The 19,901-nt window shown below is 43.9% G+C and overlaps 1 protein-coding gene across 3 annotated transcripts in view; it reads left to right on the top strand.

Moving 5' to 3' along the window:
- The window catches only part of PDE4B (phosphodiesterase 4B), a 360,554-nt gene that overhangs the window by 328,451 nt on the left and 12,202 nt on the right, over positions 1-19,901 (top strand). For all 3 annotated transcript variants that reach the window (XM_066597671.1, XM_066597672.1, XM_066597673.1), the window contains one exon: positions 10,768-10,880. In XM_066597671.1, the coding sequence (XP_066453768.1) occupies positions 10,768-10,880 (113 nt within the window). The remainder of the gene's footprint in view (positions 1-10,767; positions 10,881-19,901) is intronic.

The raw sequence follows: 19,901 nt of genomic DNA, 5'->3' as shown, positions 1-19,901 counted from the left end.
GCTCATTTTTTCACTTTTTTAGTTTTAATTTTACATATCAGCTGCTTCAGACCGGCTTCTGTTTCTGCAAGCAGAGTTGTGCCATCCGTATAATGGAGATTGTTGATATTTCTTCCACTTATTTTCACCTAGTTTCCAATTCATCTAAGTCAATTTTCCACATGATCACTTCTGCATATAGGTTAAACAAGAAGGGTGAGAGGATGCAGCCCTGTCGGACACTTTTGCCGATCCCAAACCAATCTGTGTCCCCATAATGTGTTCTCACAGAAGCTTCCTGATTGGTATAAAGCGATTTTATTAGCTTGACTAGAAGTTTCGATTCACCCAGCTCTTGTAGGGCCTGCCATAGCTTGTCATGGTCAACGCAGTTAAAGGCCTTGATGTAGTCGAGAAAGAACATGTAGATATTCTTTTGGTATTCTTGAGCTTTTTCCATGGTCCATCACAGGTTTGCAATATGATCTTGGGTGCCGCGTCCTGGCCGAAATCCTGCCTGCGCATCAGGGAGCGCCGCTTGAACTACTGATCTCAGTCTTTCCTGTATAATTTTGATAAGGGTCTTGCTTGCATGTGAAATGAGGGCTATTGTTCGGTAATTCGAGCAATTTTTGGAATCGCCTTTCTTTGGTAGAGGGATGAGGACAGATCTTTTCCAGTCCTGTGGCCACTGTGTGGATGTCCATACTGCCTGGCACAGTACTGTGATGGTTTTCACTGGTACTGGCAACAATTGATCTACCAGTATGTTATCTATGCCTGGTGCTTTATTTTTGGTTAGTTGTTTCATTGCCATAACCACTTCTGACTCCATAATGGAGGGCTCCAAGTCCATAGGCTCCACCTCACGCAAGGTCCAATTATGTGGTTGTAGGCATATAGTTCCTCTGATTATTCTCTCTACCTACCCTTGATACTCTGTTGGTCATTCAGTTCCCTCCCATTTTTGCCTTTGATTGTGCTAGTGCATGCCAAGAAATGTTTTCGGGCCATCTTGACCTGTGAGAATAGGCCTCACATATGGCCTTTCATTTCAGTCTATTTCCTTATCTTTCCTTGGCGCTCGCTGAAAATCGGCATTTAGTTGATGAACTTCGTCTCTGTTGCCGGTCGCCTTTGCTGCTCTTCTTTTGTCAGCTAGTCTGAGGGTTTGCTCAGACAATCAATAGCGTCGTTTGTCCTGCTTCTTCCAATAGGTCGTGTTGTGGAGGTGCTTTTCCATCTCCTATTTGCATACATTTTTCCCAGAGAGCACTGGATGGCATCTAGAAAACTTTCTATGCCAACTTGATGCTCTTCTCAAGGAGAAACTCTGTCCCCCCAGACCCAAATACCAAAAATACTGATCAAATAGTGCCCTCCAAAGTGGCCTTGTCAGTATCTTGCATCAGCATGTTGAAGTCAAAACCAGGAACGGATGCTAAACACAGGGGACATATAATGGGGAAATGTGTTGTTCTTTGCTTTTGACTCTTCACTCCTGATTTTGCTTTCAGAATATTCCATTTTGCCGCGTATTATGCGTCATAGATAATGCTGACTGAAAACTGACTTCTTGTGAGCACATAAAGCCAAGTAAATCTCCGGTGGTCACAATAAGATCACATGACCCACCTGAGGAAAAGGACTTCAGGAACTTATATTTGCTTGGAGATTTTTATTTTAGGGGAGATTCCCTTTACAGCAGTGTTCCCCAACTCCAGTCCTCAGGGACCAGCAACAGGTCATGTTTTCAGGATTTCCTCAGTATTGCACAGGTGATGTAATTATTGTCGGTGCCTCAGACATTGCCACAGGTGTTCTTACCATAGGAGATCCTGAAAGCATGACCAGTTGGTGGTCCCTGAGGACTGGAGTTGGGGACCCCTGCTTTACACCATCTGATCACCTGAGAGAGTAACCGATGCGGTGCCTCCGGGTGACATGAGCATCCACCACATGAGTTCCTTTCCTCTTATCAGCTGTCCTGTAGAGCCGCATTCATAGCTATTCTTTGTTGCTTCTAATTATTATATGCCTATGCCACAATTAAAGGGAAGCTCCACCCAAACTACATAATGTCTTTATTACAGTCTCACTTTAGTTTAGTCCTAGTTTAGCTTTACATTCAGACCTCGCAATCATAATGTTCTCCATATATATTCCCAGAGCCCGCGGCTTACAGAACACCTTGCAGAAAACACCTCAAACCCTAGAAATTGCCAAAAACAAAGGTACTTTGTAGACCTTTAAGTTTGGCCATATTTTCACGGGCACAGAACTTGGCGATGGGTGTATCTACACGGGCAATGTTTCTTCTGTAGTGATACTGCGAGGCTTAATAATCACAATATGGCTAATTTTTGATGTCATCCATTTTTTTCTATGAGAGCAAAAAAAAAAAAATTTTCATCACACTCACATGTAGATGCGATTTTCATGCGAATGTGATTTTTAGTTTTCCTTTTGAATCAACATGCGATTTTTATGCGCGTAAATAACGTACATCGCAGTTGTAGGAAAAATTGCATGTACAGCCTAATATTCTATAGTAACATTTTGAAGAGACCAAAAAAAAACGTGACCTCATGAATAATGCTCCAAAACGCTGCGGGCTTTCACACGAGCCGTATTTATGTGTCCCAGCCTGACTGCGGGTATTCTGACCCGAACACCAAACACTCGGAATTCAGGTGAGGATATCTGCAGCGCTCCATATTCACACGTGGCAGATTAATTGCAGATATTTCTGTGTACGAAAACCGGTTCCATTCATCTGGAAGTGCATGTGCCAAAGTGCTAAGAAACAGGGAGGCTCCCAGAACAGGAGATAAAGTAGTGATTATAGAGAGATTTTTCTGGCATGTCAATCTTCACATTGATGAACAGAACAGTTAGTGTCCTCTCAGAAATAGGGAACAAAACACTATATTCGCCCGCACGCAGAACGCAATCTAAACATCGGCCCACATTTGTGAAGACTGACGTTATATAAACTCCTCGAGAAAAAAAGACTCTTGGAATAAATTGCAAAAAATGTATTCTAAGGAGCGCCTCTAAGGCTAGGTTCACACGGGCAATCACGATATCGCCGCGAGAAAACTGCGGCATTATGGTAGTTTTGCTTATGAGATGTCTGCTTTTTCTCGCATAAACATCGCTGCCACTTGTGATTTTCTTGTGTGTTTTTCTTGCACGATTTTCTCAGGAGAAAGACAATAGGACTAAAAAATGCATTGAACGAAAATCACAGGTTTAAGCAATAAAGTGAAGGCTCCATAGGGAAGCATGGGCGATAAAAAAGAGCAAAACATAGAAAGATAGGACATGGCGTGTATTTTTTTGTCATGCAACATTGCATAAGGGAAAACACTGCAATGTGGAGGAAACTGTTGAAAAGCATAGGTTTCATAATTCTGCTTTTTCACGCGCTCTCGCATTGTACGATTTTTGTGAAACCGGCTTTAGTAAAATTGGTAGTTTCAACTGTCCTAAGGTCAGAAAATGAAATCTGATTAGATAGATAGATTTGCGCCAAAGTTTACACTATTTTTGCACAACAATATTAACAAATTTGACATAAAGGTGGAGCCCACACCCACTGCTGGTGAAGCGCGCCCACTTTTCTTTGCACTTTTCAAAACTTGCAAGAAAAATTGCAAATTTGCGCAAATAGGGTGTAAGTTACGATTTGAAAGTTTTATATGCTGTAAAAGTGCACAAAAACTGTGATAAATCCCCTTTACGTTTATGGTTCCATTCTGCATATTTCCATTCTATCCCGCAGCGAGCTGCCAGGTAGTTGTATTACATAATGGTGTAATGCCACCACTATTGGGTGTAGGGGAACGGGGCGAGGAGGGCATGAATGAAATGATAAACAGTGCTTACGTCCAGGAAACGGCTACAAAACACACACAGAGCTGAAATCTAGTGAGTGCCAACTTTTTATTTGCCCAAGTTTAATAGATTCCACATCAGCAAAGCATACAGCCTCCTGGTAATCAAATACGTAAGGCGCTTATTCATCCGGTCCCCATCAGGCGGATGTTTAATGAGAAAGTTGCGATATGTCATAATGTCGTATTTGGTTTTTCACCATTGAAGCTGCAATACTTGGCCGGTCTGGCTCCTTCATGCATCATCCGCCCTGAGTCATAACTTATTAAACTCCTTAGGAAATAAACAGTGGACTGAGCGCTATTGATTTAACACAGAAACACTCCACGCAGGGCAAAAGTGAAATCAGCAGCGCTAATAGAGGTGCTTCAATAGTGCATCTATTGAGGGTGCTCAATAGCATCTGAGCCCTGGTGCATGATGGGTACCACAGCCCTCTGCCACTTAAGTGGCCGCCATTACTATACATGGCATGTGATCGTTGGAGTGGCACCCTGAAGATTCTTCAGCTCATTATGCCTTTACATCTAATGAACTCTGTTCAATTATTTCCAAGTACATTCAAAGCTTTGTATATTAGCCCGATTATGTGGGCAGCAGGGCACCAGTAAGGCTGCACCACATGGTTGCCTTGCTTTGCAAATGAGCAACATTAAAGGGGTCTTCAGGACAGGTCATCCAAAGATGATCTTCGGGAACTGGCTGTTTGGGATCCCCACCAATCAGCTTATTCCTGGCATTGCTGTTACTATGGACAGTGCAGGAAGCAGATCGCCCTGACCATAGTACAGTGGCCAGAGTTGGTATTGCATTGAATTTAAGAGGAGCTATACCTATAATACTAGTGCTATCTGCTGCACTTTGGTCAGTGCGATCTGCTTCCTGCACTGTTCGTATCAACTTATTGGCGGGGGTTGGGAGGCGATTCTGAGAGGTGTACCCCCACCCTATTCTGAGGACAGCTCACCAATAGAAAAAAATCCCAAAAAGTACCTAACAGCCCCTTTAAAGCTAGGGTTAGACAGTGACTTTTGGCTGCGGCAGGGGTCGTCTGACCAAAAATTGTTGCGTAGACCTGCGACTCAAACTCACATTCACATTGCAGTGAATGGGATCACAAAAAAATCCAACCTCAGTGGACTTTTTGCAATATGTGATCCAAGGTCATTGCAAACTAAAACTCACATTCTGACCTCCTTTACTTCAGTCTGAGTGCGAGGTCACAGAGCTGCACAACAAATTTAGATCACGCAACCCCTGTCACAGCCAAAAGTTACCATGTAGCCCTAGTCTTAATATGAGACATTCAGCAGCTTGACTTCTCCTCATATATTCCAAAGAAGGAAGTTGTCCTATGGGCACTCTCAGCTGTTATGGCCTTCAATGATCTGCGAACTCCTCAGTGCGCCCTTTGTGTCCAGACTTTCCTGCTTCCTCCGACTTATGTCAGCAGCCGAAAGGGGGCTATAACAATACAATGTCTTCTGCTTGCATAACCTAAAAAGTGGGACAGGTGTGTGCTCCCTGTGTGCCATGGTAAATTTTTCAGTAACCCTTTTTCAGATGTCCTGTGTCATCCACAGTAACCCCAACTCAGTACCCTTCACAGTAAGTCCAGCTCAGTGCCAACCACAATAGTCACAACTCAGTACCATCCACAGTGACCCCAGCTCAGTACAAACCACAGTAACCCCAACTCAGTGCCAACCACAGTAACCCCAGCTCAGTACCAACCACAGTAACGCAAACTCAGTACTAGCCACAGTAACCCCAACGCAGTACCATCCACAGTAACCCCAGCTCAGTGCCAACCACAGTAATCCCGACTGAGTACCATCCACAGTAACCCCAACTCAGTACCATCCACAGTAACCCCAACGCAGTACCATCCACAGTAACCCCAACGTAGTATCATCCTCAGTAACCCCAACTCAGTACCATCCACAGTAACCCCAACGTAGTATCATCCTCAGTAACCCCAACTCAGTGCTAACAGTGCCCTAACAGAGAAGAGCAAGATGTAAGGCCCATAATAGTGCCCCATATCACTTTCAGCTACAGCGACCCTATCAGCCAGCCACCATGCCCCACATCAGTGCCAGCCATAACAGCCACAGTGCACATTACCTCCAAACTGCGGTTTTACACTTTATGTCTATAGTATAAGAGTCCGACATTGATTTCATGGCCACCAGGGAGCGGCGATCTATGGAACTAGAAGATATATAGAGGAGTAGGGAAACAAAATGTAAAGCTCAGAACAAACCCTGCAGGCGGCTTATACATCATTTTATGTGAAAGTCACAATCGCCGGTGGTAAGGATGCACTGAAGGAATGTACCACATATGTTCCAAGCCAGAGTCTACACAGGGCTACTCTGTAGTCAAGGAACACCCGCAGCTTCACGGCTGCCAGGCTACAGCAGCAGGACAATCGCATCAGAGCTCTGCAAGAAATATCAGCGCAGCGCCGCATACATGGGGGGGCCGTGGGAGTTTACTACAGCGGTCAGATGTACATAAAGTAATGGGAATTTATGAGGTCCTGATTCACACATTGCATTAGTGACCACTTGGTCTGAGCCCATTTACTGGCAACACAACACACATGGTTACTGTACAATTTGCCACCTTAGGGCGCCCACCCACTGGCGATTTTTTTTCCCTGCGAAATTCGCAGCATTTTTTTCTCTGCAGGGGTCTATGGGACTTGTAATGTTAAAATCGCGATCGCGCAAAATCGCGATTTCGCGGTAAATTGCGATTTTAACATTACAAGTCCCATAGACCCCTGCAGAGAAAAAAATGCTGCGAATTTCGCAGGGAAAAAAATCGCCAGTGGGTGGGCGCCCTTAAGGTGCCCATACACATTAGAGGAAAGTCATCCGAACCTGCGATTTCTAACCTGGACGACCATCTAATGCATATTGGGCTCTCGTCACTCTCTCCAGGCAGAAGATTTTGGGTAAACAGAGGGATCAAGAATGTTAGATTTCAACATGCTCCATCCTTTGTTCCCACATGAGATAAGCCGCTGTCAGACGCATCTCCCACTCAAAACACATTGACACTCGCTGAAATCCACTGTGCATCCACTGTTCAGGCAATAGCTATCATAGGGTGGATGCCTTTACCCTGTGCCAGTCACTGCACTAATGCCTGTACCCTGTGCCAGTCACTACAATAATGCTTCTGCCCTATGCCATTCACTACACTAATGCTTCTACCCTGTGCCAGTCACTACACTAATGCCTCTACTCGGTGCCAGTCACTGTACTAATGCCTCTACCCTGTGCTAGTCACTACACTAATGCCTCTACCCTGTGCCAGTCACTACACTAATGCCTCTACTCTGTGCCAGTCACTACACTAATGCCTCTACTCTGTGCTAGTCACTACACTAATGCCTCTACCCTGTGCCAGTCACTACACTAATGCCTCTACTCTGTGCCAGTCACTGCACTAATGCCTCTACTCTGTGCCAGTCACTACACTAATGCCTCTACTCTGTGCCAGTCACTACACTAATGCCTCTACCCTGTGCCAGTCACTACACTAATGCTTCTATCCTGTGCCACTCACTGCACTAAGCCTCTACCCTGTGCCACTCACTACACTAATGCCTCTACTCTGTGCCAGTCACTGCACTAATGCCTCTACTCTGTGCCAGTCACTACACTAATGCCTCTACTCTGTGCCAGTCACTGCACTAATGCCTCTACTCTGTGCCAGTCACTACACTAATGCCACACCCTGTGCCAGTCACTACACTAATGCCTCTACCCTGTGCCACTCACTGCACTAAGCCTCTACCCTGTGCCATTCACTACACTAATGCCTCTACCCTGTGCCACTCACTGCACTAAGCCTCTACCCTGTGCCATTCACTACACTAATGCCTCTACCCTGTGCCAGTCACTACACTAATGCCTCTACCCTGTGCCACTCACTACACTAAGCCTCTACCCTGTGCCATTCACTACACTAATGCCTCTACCCTGTGTCATTCACTGCACTAATCCCTCTACCCTGTGCCACTCACTGCACTAAGCCTCTACCCTGTGCCATTCACTACACTAATGCCCCTACTCTGTGTCAGTCACTACACTGGTTGTCCATCCAATATAAAATGCAATAAAAACTCATCACTCTCATCCATAAAGCCCTCCAAGGTGCTGCACCTCTTTATATCCACTCCCTCACCTCTGTCTACCACCTTACCCGCACGGTACGCTAATGACTTTCGACTAAGTTCCCCTTTAATCCGAACTTCCCGCTCGAGTCTCCAAGACTTTTCCCAAGCTGCACCAGTTCCCTGAACTCTACCCCAGACACTAAGGCTAAAGGGGTTATCAGGTTGTAAACTATTGATGTCCTATTGTCAGGATACTTCATCAGTAGTATAGTGACGGGTCCGTTGCCTCCGATCAGCTGTTTGCTGGGCTGATGCACTCATGTGCTAAACTGAATTCTGCAGGAAGCAGACAGCTCAATTTTGACTGTAGTGGCTAGGCTTGGTATTGCAGGCCTAGTTCCTATTGAAATGAATGAGAACTTTGCCTGCAATACCAAGCCAGACCACTACAGTAAGAAGAAAGCTATCAGCTTCCTGCAGAAATCAACTCAGTGCACAAGAATGCTAGCCTGGCCAATAGCTGATTGGCATTGGATCCCAGGCAACAGACCCTCGCCAGTCTACTATTGATGACCTATTCTGAGGATAAGCCACCGATAGCTTACAACTGGATAACCCCTTTAAATCCCAACACCCACAGTACTTTATTCTTTAAAAAAAATGGCTGGATCACTGCATGGAACAAGCACTTGTACCTCTTCCATCACCCCTGTTTTCTCATAGATTGTAAGCTCTTGTGAGCAGGACCATTAGCCCTATTGCGCAAACTGCCCATCATTTTAGTACTGTATATTATGTCTTATTTTGTCCATGTTCAATCTGACTTGTAAAGGAATATGTTGGTGCTAGACAAATAAAGATGATGATGATTATTACCTAAGGTCTATGGCCACCTTTCCCCAGCGGTGTATGCAGCATGTGCAAGGTGTTTTGCACCATAGGGGAGAATACGTCTGTGATTCAACATGACGCTATTTCCTTATGTACAAATGGGAGAAAAAAACTCTATGAATTCTGTAGACTTGCCATAGACTTCTATATGTTTTCTATTACAAATATGATTTGCAGTGGATTCTTGCATGTGCAGGCATACATTCACATACAAGAATCCATTGCAGAATGACTGAAGTTATGAATATTTGCATTACAAGATCCAGGAAGCAGAAACTAGATAGAGACATTAGATTTTGACAATTTATGTGTAATTCTATAATAGTCTTACATCAATCTGACCTGCAGACAGTCCAAAGCATCTGCCATCAGGGGAACAAGGATTACTATATACAAATGCAGAGTCCATACTTGTAAAGATACTATTAAACCAGACAGTAGTCCAACATTTCAAGTAAATTGAATTAATATGTTTCCCCAGCATATATTTATAGGGGTCAGAGCTCCACTTTTTTTCTAATACAGAGCCTCAAAATCCCTGCATAGACAAGAAGTTAGATAATAAAAATCTGTCTGCCTGCAATCACCACTAGAGGGAGCTCAGGAGCTTAAAGGGAACCTGTCAGGATCTATGAGCACCATAAAGGAAGTTATGCTGCTCACAGACAAGGTCCTGAGGAGTGCAGGGATGTACTTTTTATACTTGTCCAGCTTCCTATTCCTGCACTGCCACCCGTGGAGGTTGGAACATGGGGACTCACTACTGCAGACTGTGCAAGCGTACTCCCATACAGAACAGTGCGTCCATACACAGCCTGCAGAGATGAGTCCGTTGTGCGCACATGCATACTATTTTCTATGGTAGTGTACACGCACAGCATGAAGAGATGAGTCCACTGCACTGTCCGCATGCCTATTTACATGGGTGACCGCACAGGAATGCAGACCTGGGTAAGTATAAAATGTACATCCCAGACTCCTTGGGACCTATCCTATGAGCAACATAGCTGGGTTTATGGTGCTCATAGGTGCTGACATGTTCTCTTTAATATATACTTTTTATACATTGAACTCAACAATAAAACAGTATGCAGTAAGCCCCTGAGCTCCCTCTAGTGGTGGTTGCAGTAAGCCAGAATTGTACCGTATATCTCTATGTCTATGCAAAGGCTTTGGAGATCTGTATCAGAAAAAAAAGAACGGAATCAGCACAAAACGTACGACCCAAAGATGACGTTAAAAGGAAGAGATTCAAAGTGCTCTTCTAAGAAGCAGGTGTATAATCACCCATATAGCACATTTTTCCAGAACTGAAAGCTACGGTGACTTTCCTATTAATGAACCCAGTTACATGAAGCCACAGTCACCCTCTGTATAAGGTGACTGCATGATTCACCCCCCATATAAGGCACTTCTATATCTAACACAATGCAGGATGATATATGAAATGTTAGATGTTGATCAGAGCCGCAGTATTTATAATAAAAGGAAACTTTGGAAAGCTTTGTGTTGCCCAACTATATGAGAGCGGTGATTAATGCTTATGAGAAGTGGAGAGCAGCTTCTGAGGAATGGCAGGGAGAAGTATGCAGCCAGCGTGCAGACTCATGATCCTCCCACCCCATGCAGGAAGTTTGCTCTCATTTGACATCAGCACAGGGCTTGATAGAAAACAGGCAATGCTTGTGAGGAGCTCAGACTAGTGTTGAACAGTAGATAGAGAGGACAGGACAGGCTATTGCTGCCCATGATGAAGGAGCATTGCTCAGCTTACAGTACAGTGTGTCTCAGCTGCGGTGGTGGACCTGAAGCCACCATGCAGAGTCTGGAGCCTGAATATATGTCCATGTGTTTGTTCACAGAGGATTCCTATCAGAAACTTGCCATGGACACTTTGGAAGAGTTGGACTGGTGCTTGGATCAGCTGGAGACCATTCAGACGTACCGGTCGGTCAGTGAGATGGCATCAAATAAGGTGAGTGTGGGTCCACCAGTGACCACCACCAGTGTCCTATGTGTGTTTTGTGCATGTTTCACCACTTTTCAGATACATTGTCCCGGGAATGTCTAAGCATGTGGAAGAAGAACAAGTAATATGTAGAATTTCGTGCAATGCAAAAAAAAATGTGGTTACATTCTGCTACATGTAACAACTGAAAACATTACTGATAGAGTTGGGGCAAAGTTTTAATTTGACTGCAACAAGTTATCTTAAGCCAATAAAAGGCATCGGACATAACAAAAGTCATTGAAAAGTTATTAAGTTGCAAATAAACTGTAACACAGAACATTTTCTTAATGCATTAAGTGTCAAGTTAAACTTTGCTGCATCTGTACTTCACCATGGTCCCCAAAGCCGTTGCAGAAGTATAACTCCCAGCATCCCAGACAGTTGGAAGTTATATAAGTTTGCTAGACTGGTATGAATCTTGCACTCTTATACATTGACTTGCAAAGTTATGCCTGGTTGTGGGGAACGTCTGGTAATGATAGGCTCTGCCAGGCAAGAAATAGTTAATAAATGCATATATTTTACAGCAAAGCTAAAATGGCCAGAATAGTAGAGTTGAGTTTGTGCTTTGGAGCAGTTAGCTGCGATACGGTATCACTGCTGCACTAAATTGGGTTCAATGGGAAATTCGGCTCTGCTACATCCTTATAGAATCACCTTCACAGAAAGGGATCACACGGTCCATCTAGTCCGCCTGTATATTATTTCATATATGTGTGTTACTGCTTCCAGTTTTATATGAGCTTTACTCAAGAGCTTGTCGATAAAGAGTAACCAAGGCGAAAATATGACAACCGTCAAGCTTTCAGATGTATGGAGTGAATTTAGAGGGGTTTGTCAATGGCTTAGCAGTTGTCTTGTGTGCTGTACTAGTATATTGGACCCTGTGAAAGCTGATGGTATAATTGATAGTGTGTCTTTGGACTGGACGGGCATTAGGGCTGCAGCGCTCATTGCCTCTGATTAGTGATTATTCTGGTATTACGGAGATTTCGGCACATTGCACTGACTGCCTCTGACTTCTTATGTTGGGGATTACACAAAAAAGTACAACTGGGATGTAGAGGATCAGGGCTCGTTTCTTGCAGATGACAGGCTATAGACTTGATACCTATAATGGTTTTAGGTATACAGCAGAGCTGAAGTTTATCATTGTATTAGCACTAGGTCTTATGGACGTGGCAGAGCTGTAGGTTATGGATATAATAGTTAGGCTTTGTAGATGTAGCAGAGCTGGATTCTATGGATATACAGTATTAATGCAGGGTCTTGCAGATGTAACAGAATAGGATTTTATGACTATATTAGTGCTGGGTGTTCGGGACCTTTCACTTGTGCGGAATATTTCTGCAAGACGCACCTAAAGACGCAGCTGCCTCAGATTTCTGCTCCTTTAATGGCAGGTATACTTGAGGATTTTGGCGCAGAATGTTCTGTGTCTTCAGGTACATCTTGCAGAAGTATTCCGTATGTGTGAAAGGCCCCTTACATTTCTAGTAGGGCTGAGTTTGCCATCCGGTAATATGTGTTATCAATGGTTTTCTATGGCTCAACCTACGGCATTCCGTAGCTCCAAGGAGTTAAATGAGACCTTCAGCTGTAATGATACTAGGGTTCCATAGGACGCTCCGTGTCGCTCGCCATCTCCTACCAGTCAGCGCCTCTTGGAAAGTGCAGAAGACAAATAAACAATCGGTATTATTGCGGCTGCATTTGGTATTATGTCATTTGTCCTTTACTTCGGTGGAAAGCTGCGGATCTGGTTTTGCTTTCTGATGAAGCGTTGCAACGGATTGTTTTTGTTCCCACTAAGTGAATGTCATTCTTGGGATTGGCGTATATTTACTAAACATTTCCATCACTTCTATCACATGGACTGTGATCTATCTGATATGAACTTTGTGCCTTTTCTGCATAATTGTTCATTAGTTGATAGATCTGTTCTTTGATAATAATAAAAGCTCCGCGGCGGATTATACTCTGTTGGTGATTCTTAGTGGCGCCATTTTTTGTTGCAGTTAATTACTTATCCAAGAAATTCTTAAAATGTGTTTTTCTCGGTGAGCAATTTATTGGTTTATCCCATTCTAGATTTAGAAGTTGCAGCAAATGTCCATGAAGATGGACTTCAAGTGACCCTCCGCTTCCAGGACAAAAATCTATCCCCGGACTGGAAGGTGGAGGTGACCTATTACTTCGATATGATCTTCTTGGCCATCCCTTCATTCTGCTGGTTCCAGGCACCGTTTTTGGTTTGGCCAAGATGGCCACAGCCATTATCTCACTACACTATGCGCTGCTTTGTGATTGGCCAGTGCCGATCATGTGAGCAGCACTGACCAGTCACAAAGCAGGTATATTGCATTGGTAGTCCTAACATTATCAATGCACTATGTGGGATCAGGTAGTTTGGAGATGGCGGTGGCCATCCGCCTCTAGATAGCATCCGGAACCGCCGAAAAGGAGAGATTACCAAGAAGATCATCTACAGGTAATAGAATCCCTCCACACCAGTTCCGGGACAGAATTTGGTCCTGAAACCAGAGGGTCACTTTAGCTCAGAGCATGGAACTGATTTCTTTGATCGATGAGGTGATCAGAATTCGTATGTATAGCCCTCTTCATTTATAGCGATTGATTCCTATGGACTGCAGATTATTACCTCGCCGTCGCTGATTTGCTGCATATTTTATTACGGGTTTTGATGCGGATCAACAGCAGATTTCAACCATTCAATTTGAATTATTTCCAAAATGAAGGGATCCCCTTGCTTGGTAATGAACCAATTTCAACGGTGTGAAGTAGAACCACTGAAATCAATTCTCTGAAAGGGTTGTGTTGGAGAATTGCAAAAAACTTCCAACTAGAAGCAAAAGAGTTGTTGCAGATTACTTAGAACTGCAATCATTGGGTTTGTGGCTCATGGAGCCGATAAGATAAGTTAGGGGGCACTTACTTCCCATCTAAGGTTTGTTCACATCTTGCGGAAACTCTGCAGATTTTTCTCAGCGGAACTGGCTGCAGAAAATCCACAGTATTTTACAGAAGAAGCAACATGGTTCAGAGTTTAGGAAATCTCATCCACACATTGCAGGGAATATCCACAGTGTAAATTGACTTGCGGTGCGGATTTTGAAACTGGTGATGAAAATCCTCAAATGGACATGTGGATTTTTACCACAAACTTCACCTCTTTAAATGAATTTGAAATCTGCACCAAAAATCAACATCAAGAGGCGCATGGATTTTGGTAGAGATTGGAATGCGGATTTGCACCAAAATCCACAGTGGATTTTCCGATGATTCTGCACCCTACCCTGAGAGAGATAGGTTGTAAGAACCAGGATATTCTAGTCTGAAGGTTATAATGGTATAGACCTAACCTGCTGAGAATCTTCCACTTTCCTTAACACATGAAGTACCAAAGTAGCCGTAGCCCTCTAACAATATTTAGTAGCCACTGATGGTACTGTACAGCCTCTGTAGCCAGCGGTCGAATGCGCTATAGATACTTGTTTTGAAAACAGGATGTTTTGGGAAAGAATAAGAGGAAGAGATTAGGAATGAGTAGAAAGAATGAGCAGGACTCCCCCCTTTTCCAATAACACTCTAAAATGTGACCCACCTTCCTGACACCTCGCTCCCTGAGTTCCTGGCCTGGCGTTACCCCGGCCAAACTACGTCATGGCAGCAGGAGAGTGGGCAAGACACAGCTGTTAAGTGTGACTCCAGTTTCCTGTCTCCTTCCTGACTTAGGTAGAAGAGTCTATGATTGCAACAACAAAAGCCTCGGCTCTCTCCAGACTGCAGGGGATTAGCCAAATTGATTCAAGACATTTCGAGACATTAGATTTCAAACCCTTGTTCTATGTGGAAAGAAAACACCCAGCGGGTATTTATTGTTTAGGAAGCCGGTGTAATGTTGGTGGTAGGGAAACGAAGAATATTCCAATTTTACAGTCTGGAACTTGGATTTGACCTCGAGTACGGAAAAAAAGGCTTTGCCTGAGAACTTTAGGGATTGTGGACTCGGAATTTCGGGCAGCACATAAAGGGAGGGATTGGAAAATAAGGATATCATCCAGTGTGTCGTGTAACACAAATGCAATGAATTTGTGTGCCATTTTTTTCTGAGAATTGCTGTGTGTAAGATCAACTTTAAATGGGTTGTGCCAACTTTAACACCTCCTACCCATAGGATGGGGAATAAGTGTCGGATCAGTGCAGGATGACCGCTACGTCCTCCCCCGATCACGAGAGTGGGAGTCCCATGAAAATAGGATAAGTGTTAAAGTTGGCTCAACCACTATAGGTAGTACTCCAATAGAAGTGAATAGAAACATTGGCAAGACTTGGTATTCCAGTCTTGAAATCAGTGTAATCCAGGTCAAAGTAAAATGCCAATGGTAGAGCTATAACAGATTTAACAAAACTGGGTTTTATGGAAGTGTTACTGCCTTAAAGGCTATGGTAACCTTTGTGCATGAAAATTCACTACGCACATATCTAACTGAGTCCCTGCACAAAAAAATAATGCACTTAGCGGTTTTGTTTTTCTCATTGCGTTTTCCTTCACATGCATTTACAATGCCCCATGCTTGGCTAGCAGGCAGTCATTCTATATTCAAGTTTGTAGCCTGGGGGTGTTCCTAACACTGATCAGCTGGTTTCTCTCATAAACATTTACAAGCTCAGCTCCCCCTTCCCTCTTTCAGAGGCTGTGTAGTATAACCACACCCACTCAATACTACACAGCTATCTCTCTGAGCAGATACTGGTCCCATTCCCCATCACTGCTGATTAGATCAGAAAATTCACCCAGAGTACAAAGGTGTACATAGCCTTTAAGGATTGAACATAGCTGGGCTTAATGGATGCAGCAGAGGTGGGTTATACAGATTTACCAGAGCTGAGGATTCAGGTATAACTAAAAAACAGTACTACGGCTGCCATATGCAATTCTAAAGAAAAGAACAACTTTATCTTCCACTGTTCTTAATTTGTCATCTCCAATATTGTGATCACTGAAAATTCAACAGCTTTACCTATCATACTAATGTTCTAGGGAATGTCAAACTCAGCTCTGCTACATAAAAAGTGGCAGTAAATTTTTTTAGAACCAGTGCCGGCCAGTTACTGCAGGCACCAGCTATAGGGGACCTCTATCCTGATGAGGTGTGGGTTTCTAGCTCTGCTTCAGGTTGTCTGATGAATGTCCAGGCCAGTGACACCTCCACCGGATCCCTGAATGCAGCCATTGTCCCCTCACAGCCCAGCAGGGTATAAAAACATAAGTCAGCATGTAACATGACAGCTTGGCAACTGCCGTCCGGATTTATACTTCCAGGGAGCCGCACCGGAGGCTTGGAAATGTTACTCGCAGGATAAATACTTTTTTTGTTCATCGTCTTTTTTTTTTTTCCTGATTTACTCCACTTAACGAGTCAAGTAATTTGAAAAATGTGTTTGCCAGGAGAGTTTACTGAACATGTTTGTCGCTTTTATTTCAGATTCTTGTTTTTAAACTGAGTCACATAGCACGTAATTAAAAGCTCGGTAAATATTAAGCGTGCCAGGATGGTATGCAGCATCGGGGGGGATTCTGGGTACTGCCATGAAAACATTCGAGCTTATAGAGAACAGATACGAACTATAGGATATGTATACAGTAGACTGTCAAAAAAGGGACTGGTCTGAGCCCTACCTACCATGTGCCCCCACATTAGCTAAAGGGCCATTCATTGAGGCATATGCCCTTGCATATATTGTGAAGGAAGTATGACGTGAAGCTCTTGGGCCCCAATGCAAAATCTGCAGAAGGGCCCCCAACTATAATGCTTCATTCGGCATCCTGGTCTTGTTATATGCGGAAGAGAGACCTTCAGCATCCATTCTAGTTACGCCCATGGTAAGCGACCCATGTCCAGTGCACTCAATACGACTATAAAGCTTGTGATGCCTTTGTCTGGGAAGGTAGCTGGAAGGGAAGCTGCAGTAATACAGAGGACACAATAGATAGCTGAAACTCTGTAAATTACTTCCTTTGCAACCTCTTAACACGCAGAAGAAATAAGAATAAGGAACTCATTAGAGGCTTGGCCTGTAGCACTTACACAAAAGAGAAGTGAAATAACATATTACTGGATCTGTACCCCATCTGCGCAGCAGATGGGTCAGTGACTACGCACATCCCTATGCCCAGCATTTTAAGGTGCCCGTAGACATTTGACAGACCCTTCTTTGACAAGTGTGTAAGCATCACAAGAGTTGTCTACCAGCCACTCATCTCCCTCTTTCCGCCAATGATTTAAAGGTGGCGTCAGCTGAGCTCATTGTCAGAAAGTATTAAGGCATCACGATGGTTCTGCCAACTGCTGTCTACTCAACACCCTCGATAACATGCATGTTTGGCTCAGAAGGGGGTAACATGGCAGATCACAAGCTACCAGATAGTGCTGCCATTGCTTATCAACTAGTGAAAAAATAGAATTAGGAAAAACCCAGCCTGTCCAAGTTTCCTACTAGCACAGACACAATTTCTGGATGCCTTCAGCGTTTGATAATGAAAATGTTAACTACTTTAATCTTTTGACATTTGTTGATGTACAAGCCTTATCTAAGGTCTGTGCTGGATGATGGCCTATTGAGTAGTGCTGGTACTTAGCAGAAGCAGACTGGCATTGAGGAACATACTATGCAAGGCTTTATGTGCCCTACGGTTGAGGAAGCTTCAACCAAGATTCGTCCTTCACCCGGCACCACCACATTACCAGCAGTAAACCCTGGCTGAAAAAGTGTCTATGTATGTATGTGTGTATATAATATATATATTATGCAGGCCTTCTTGGATCTATAATATAAAGTGACTATTTGACTGCCCGTTCCCATGGTTCTGCAGTAGCAGACCGTAAAATTCTCAGAACGAGGAAGTTGCGGAGAAAGACCAGGAAGAAGACGTGAGCTTGGTACCAACAGCGGGGGAAGACTTGTTACCCTTAATTGGCCAGGACTTCACCTCGGAGTACGTGTATCTCTCTGTGAAACTTTGAAATGAAGGAAGTTCTATATGAGACAACAGGAAAGGGCACTTCTGCCATCAACATGGGCAAAGGCGTAGACGACATCTCCAGCATGGCCAAAAGACACGTACAATGCATTGAAGAGATCCATCTCCTGCCTCTTGTCAGTCACTTCTAAGGCTATGTTTGGGCTGAGGGCCAAGAGCCTATGTGCCTCTCTGCACAGCGTGTTGCTAGCATTTGTTTTGTTAGATTGCCAGAGGAGATAGTTTGCCCACTAATACGTGTCACTTCCTCTGCCTCTTGCCAGGTTGTTTAGTCTTTCTATTACTACACTCCCCCGCTATATGATCTTTCCTTAAGGTAATTAATGACGCTTTTTAGAAGTCCATTCCTATTCCCCAGTCAATAATGAAAAAGCTTTGTTTCCTTTATGCAAGAATACGTCCTCACCTTGTGGAGAGCTGTGGAATTACATTTGCAGTCATAGAAGGCATCTTGCATTGTCTGCCCTCAGCGGTGCTCTTGGGTGTTTATTTGCATGCTGCTATATGTAGTTCCACACCACTTGGGGGGGATCAAAGGTTGTCTGCCTGAAGCCAGGAAGGTGCTGGGATAACAGACATATAGTGATGTGGAACTTCTTCTTGTCTACTTGGACTTCATGGACTTGGTTTACCTAAATATAAAGGGTAACTGCACTTTAAAAAAACTTTTGACAGGTCAGAACAACATGTCAAAAGTTTTGATGAGTAAGGGTCCAGGTCCTAAGACCCTCGCTGACCACTGAAATGACAATTGCCGCTCTTATCTTTTCACACAGGAGCAATAATTGTTCAGTGAATGGAGGCAGAGCTCAGTCCCTAGATGAAGGGCCGCCCGTTTGCACGGGCCGATCGTCGTTTGATTTCTATCCCTCCATAAACTACATTACGTCTGAAAAAAACGAACAAATTATCGTTCTTCGTTCAGTCGCTGGCAATGTTTACATTGAACAATTACCGTTTTAGTTTTGCACGAACCAGAAAGAATCTCAGCTGTAATCGTTGCGTGTAAAAGGGCCTTTATTCTCGGCGTACTTTTTGGCTTGAGTGAAAAATTTCGACTGAGCTCCAGACAGCAGTCAACAGCTGTGTGCAAGGATCCTGGAAAAAAAAAAGAAGCTAAATGACATTTCAAGATAGTTGTGTGGGAAAGCTGAGACTCTCACAGCCTGTGACGCTGCGCAGCCAAATGGCAGGGCCGCTGTGTGCAGCAGTCCAAGCCTTGTATCGTGTGTTTTAGTTGCTCTCCGTACATCCTGAGCCCGGCCAGGGAGGGGGCTGCACATGCTTCTTGTCCCCAGTCGCACACAGTCCTGCTTTATTCTGCAAGAGTTTTGCAAAGCGATTAACGTCATCAGAAACCCACATGAACCATAAAACGAGAAATGTCTGTAAACCACTTCCTGCAAGGCCTGCCTGTGATTATGTGTAGTGTGTGTGCGCTGAGGCCGGGGCCTGCCACACAGCTCTGAAATGATAGCAGATCAAAGGGAGGCCGCACATGTGTTTATCTTTCTTTACACAACTGCGTAGGTTCCAACTAATGCACATAATACGTGGAATTTGTAAAAGACGCACAACCCCGTCATGGTAGGTTTACGCTCGGTGACCCTGGCCCACTTTATCCTCAGGGGACTTAAATACCAATTCCATTAACATAGTTTTAGTATTGGAAATGCGCCATTTACCAGCTGGTAAAGCTCTTGCAGGGAGTGAGAAAGTCTTTGTGAAAATTTACTGAAAAACTTTAGCATTTAAGAAAAAAATATGAAAAACGTACAAAAAATATAGTGGCTGTTTATGGCAGCCTGTGGACAAACAGTCTGTCATAAAACAGCATTTCTGCTTGTAATGGGGAATCATCTATAATTATATACACAGATTAGGGCTCGTTCACATCAGCGCTCGAGGTTCAGTTTTCT

Source organism: Eleutherodactylus coqui, chromosome 3 (assembly GCF_035609145.1).
Source record: "Eleutherodactylus coqui strain aEleCoq1 chromosome 3, aEleCoq1.hap1, whole genome shotgun sequence".
Taxonomy (NCBI): Eukaryota; Metazoa; Chordata; class Amphibia; order Anura; family Eleutherodactylidae; genus Eleutherodactylus; species Eleutherodactylus coqui.
The sequence above is the reverse complement of the archived record's forward strand: the minus strand, read 5'-3'. Positions and strand labels throughout refer to the sequence as shown.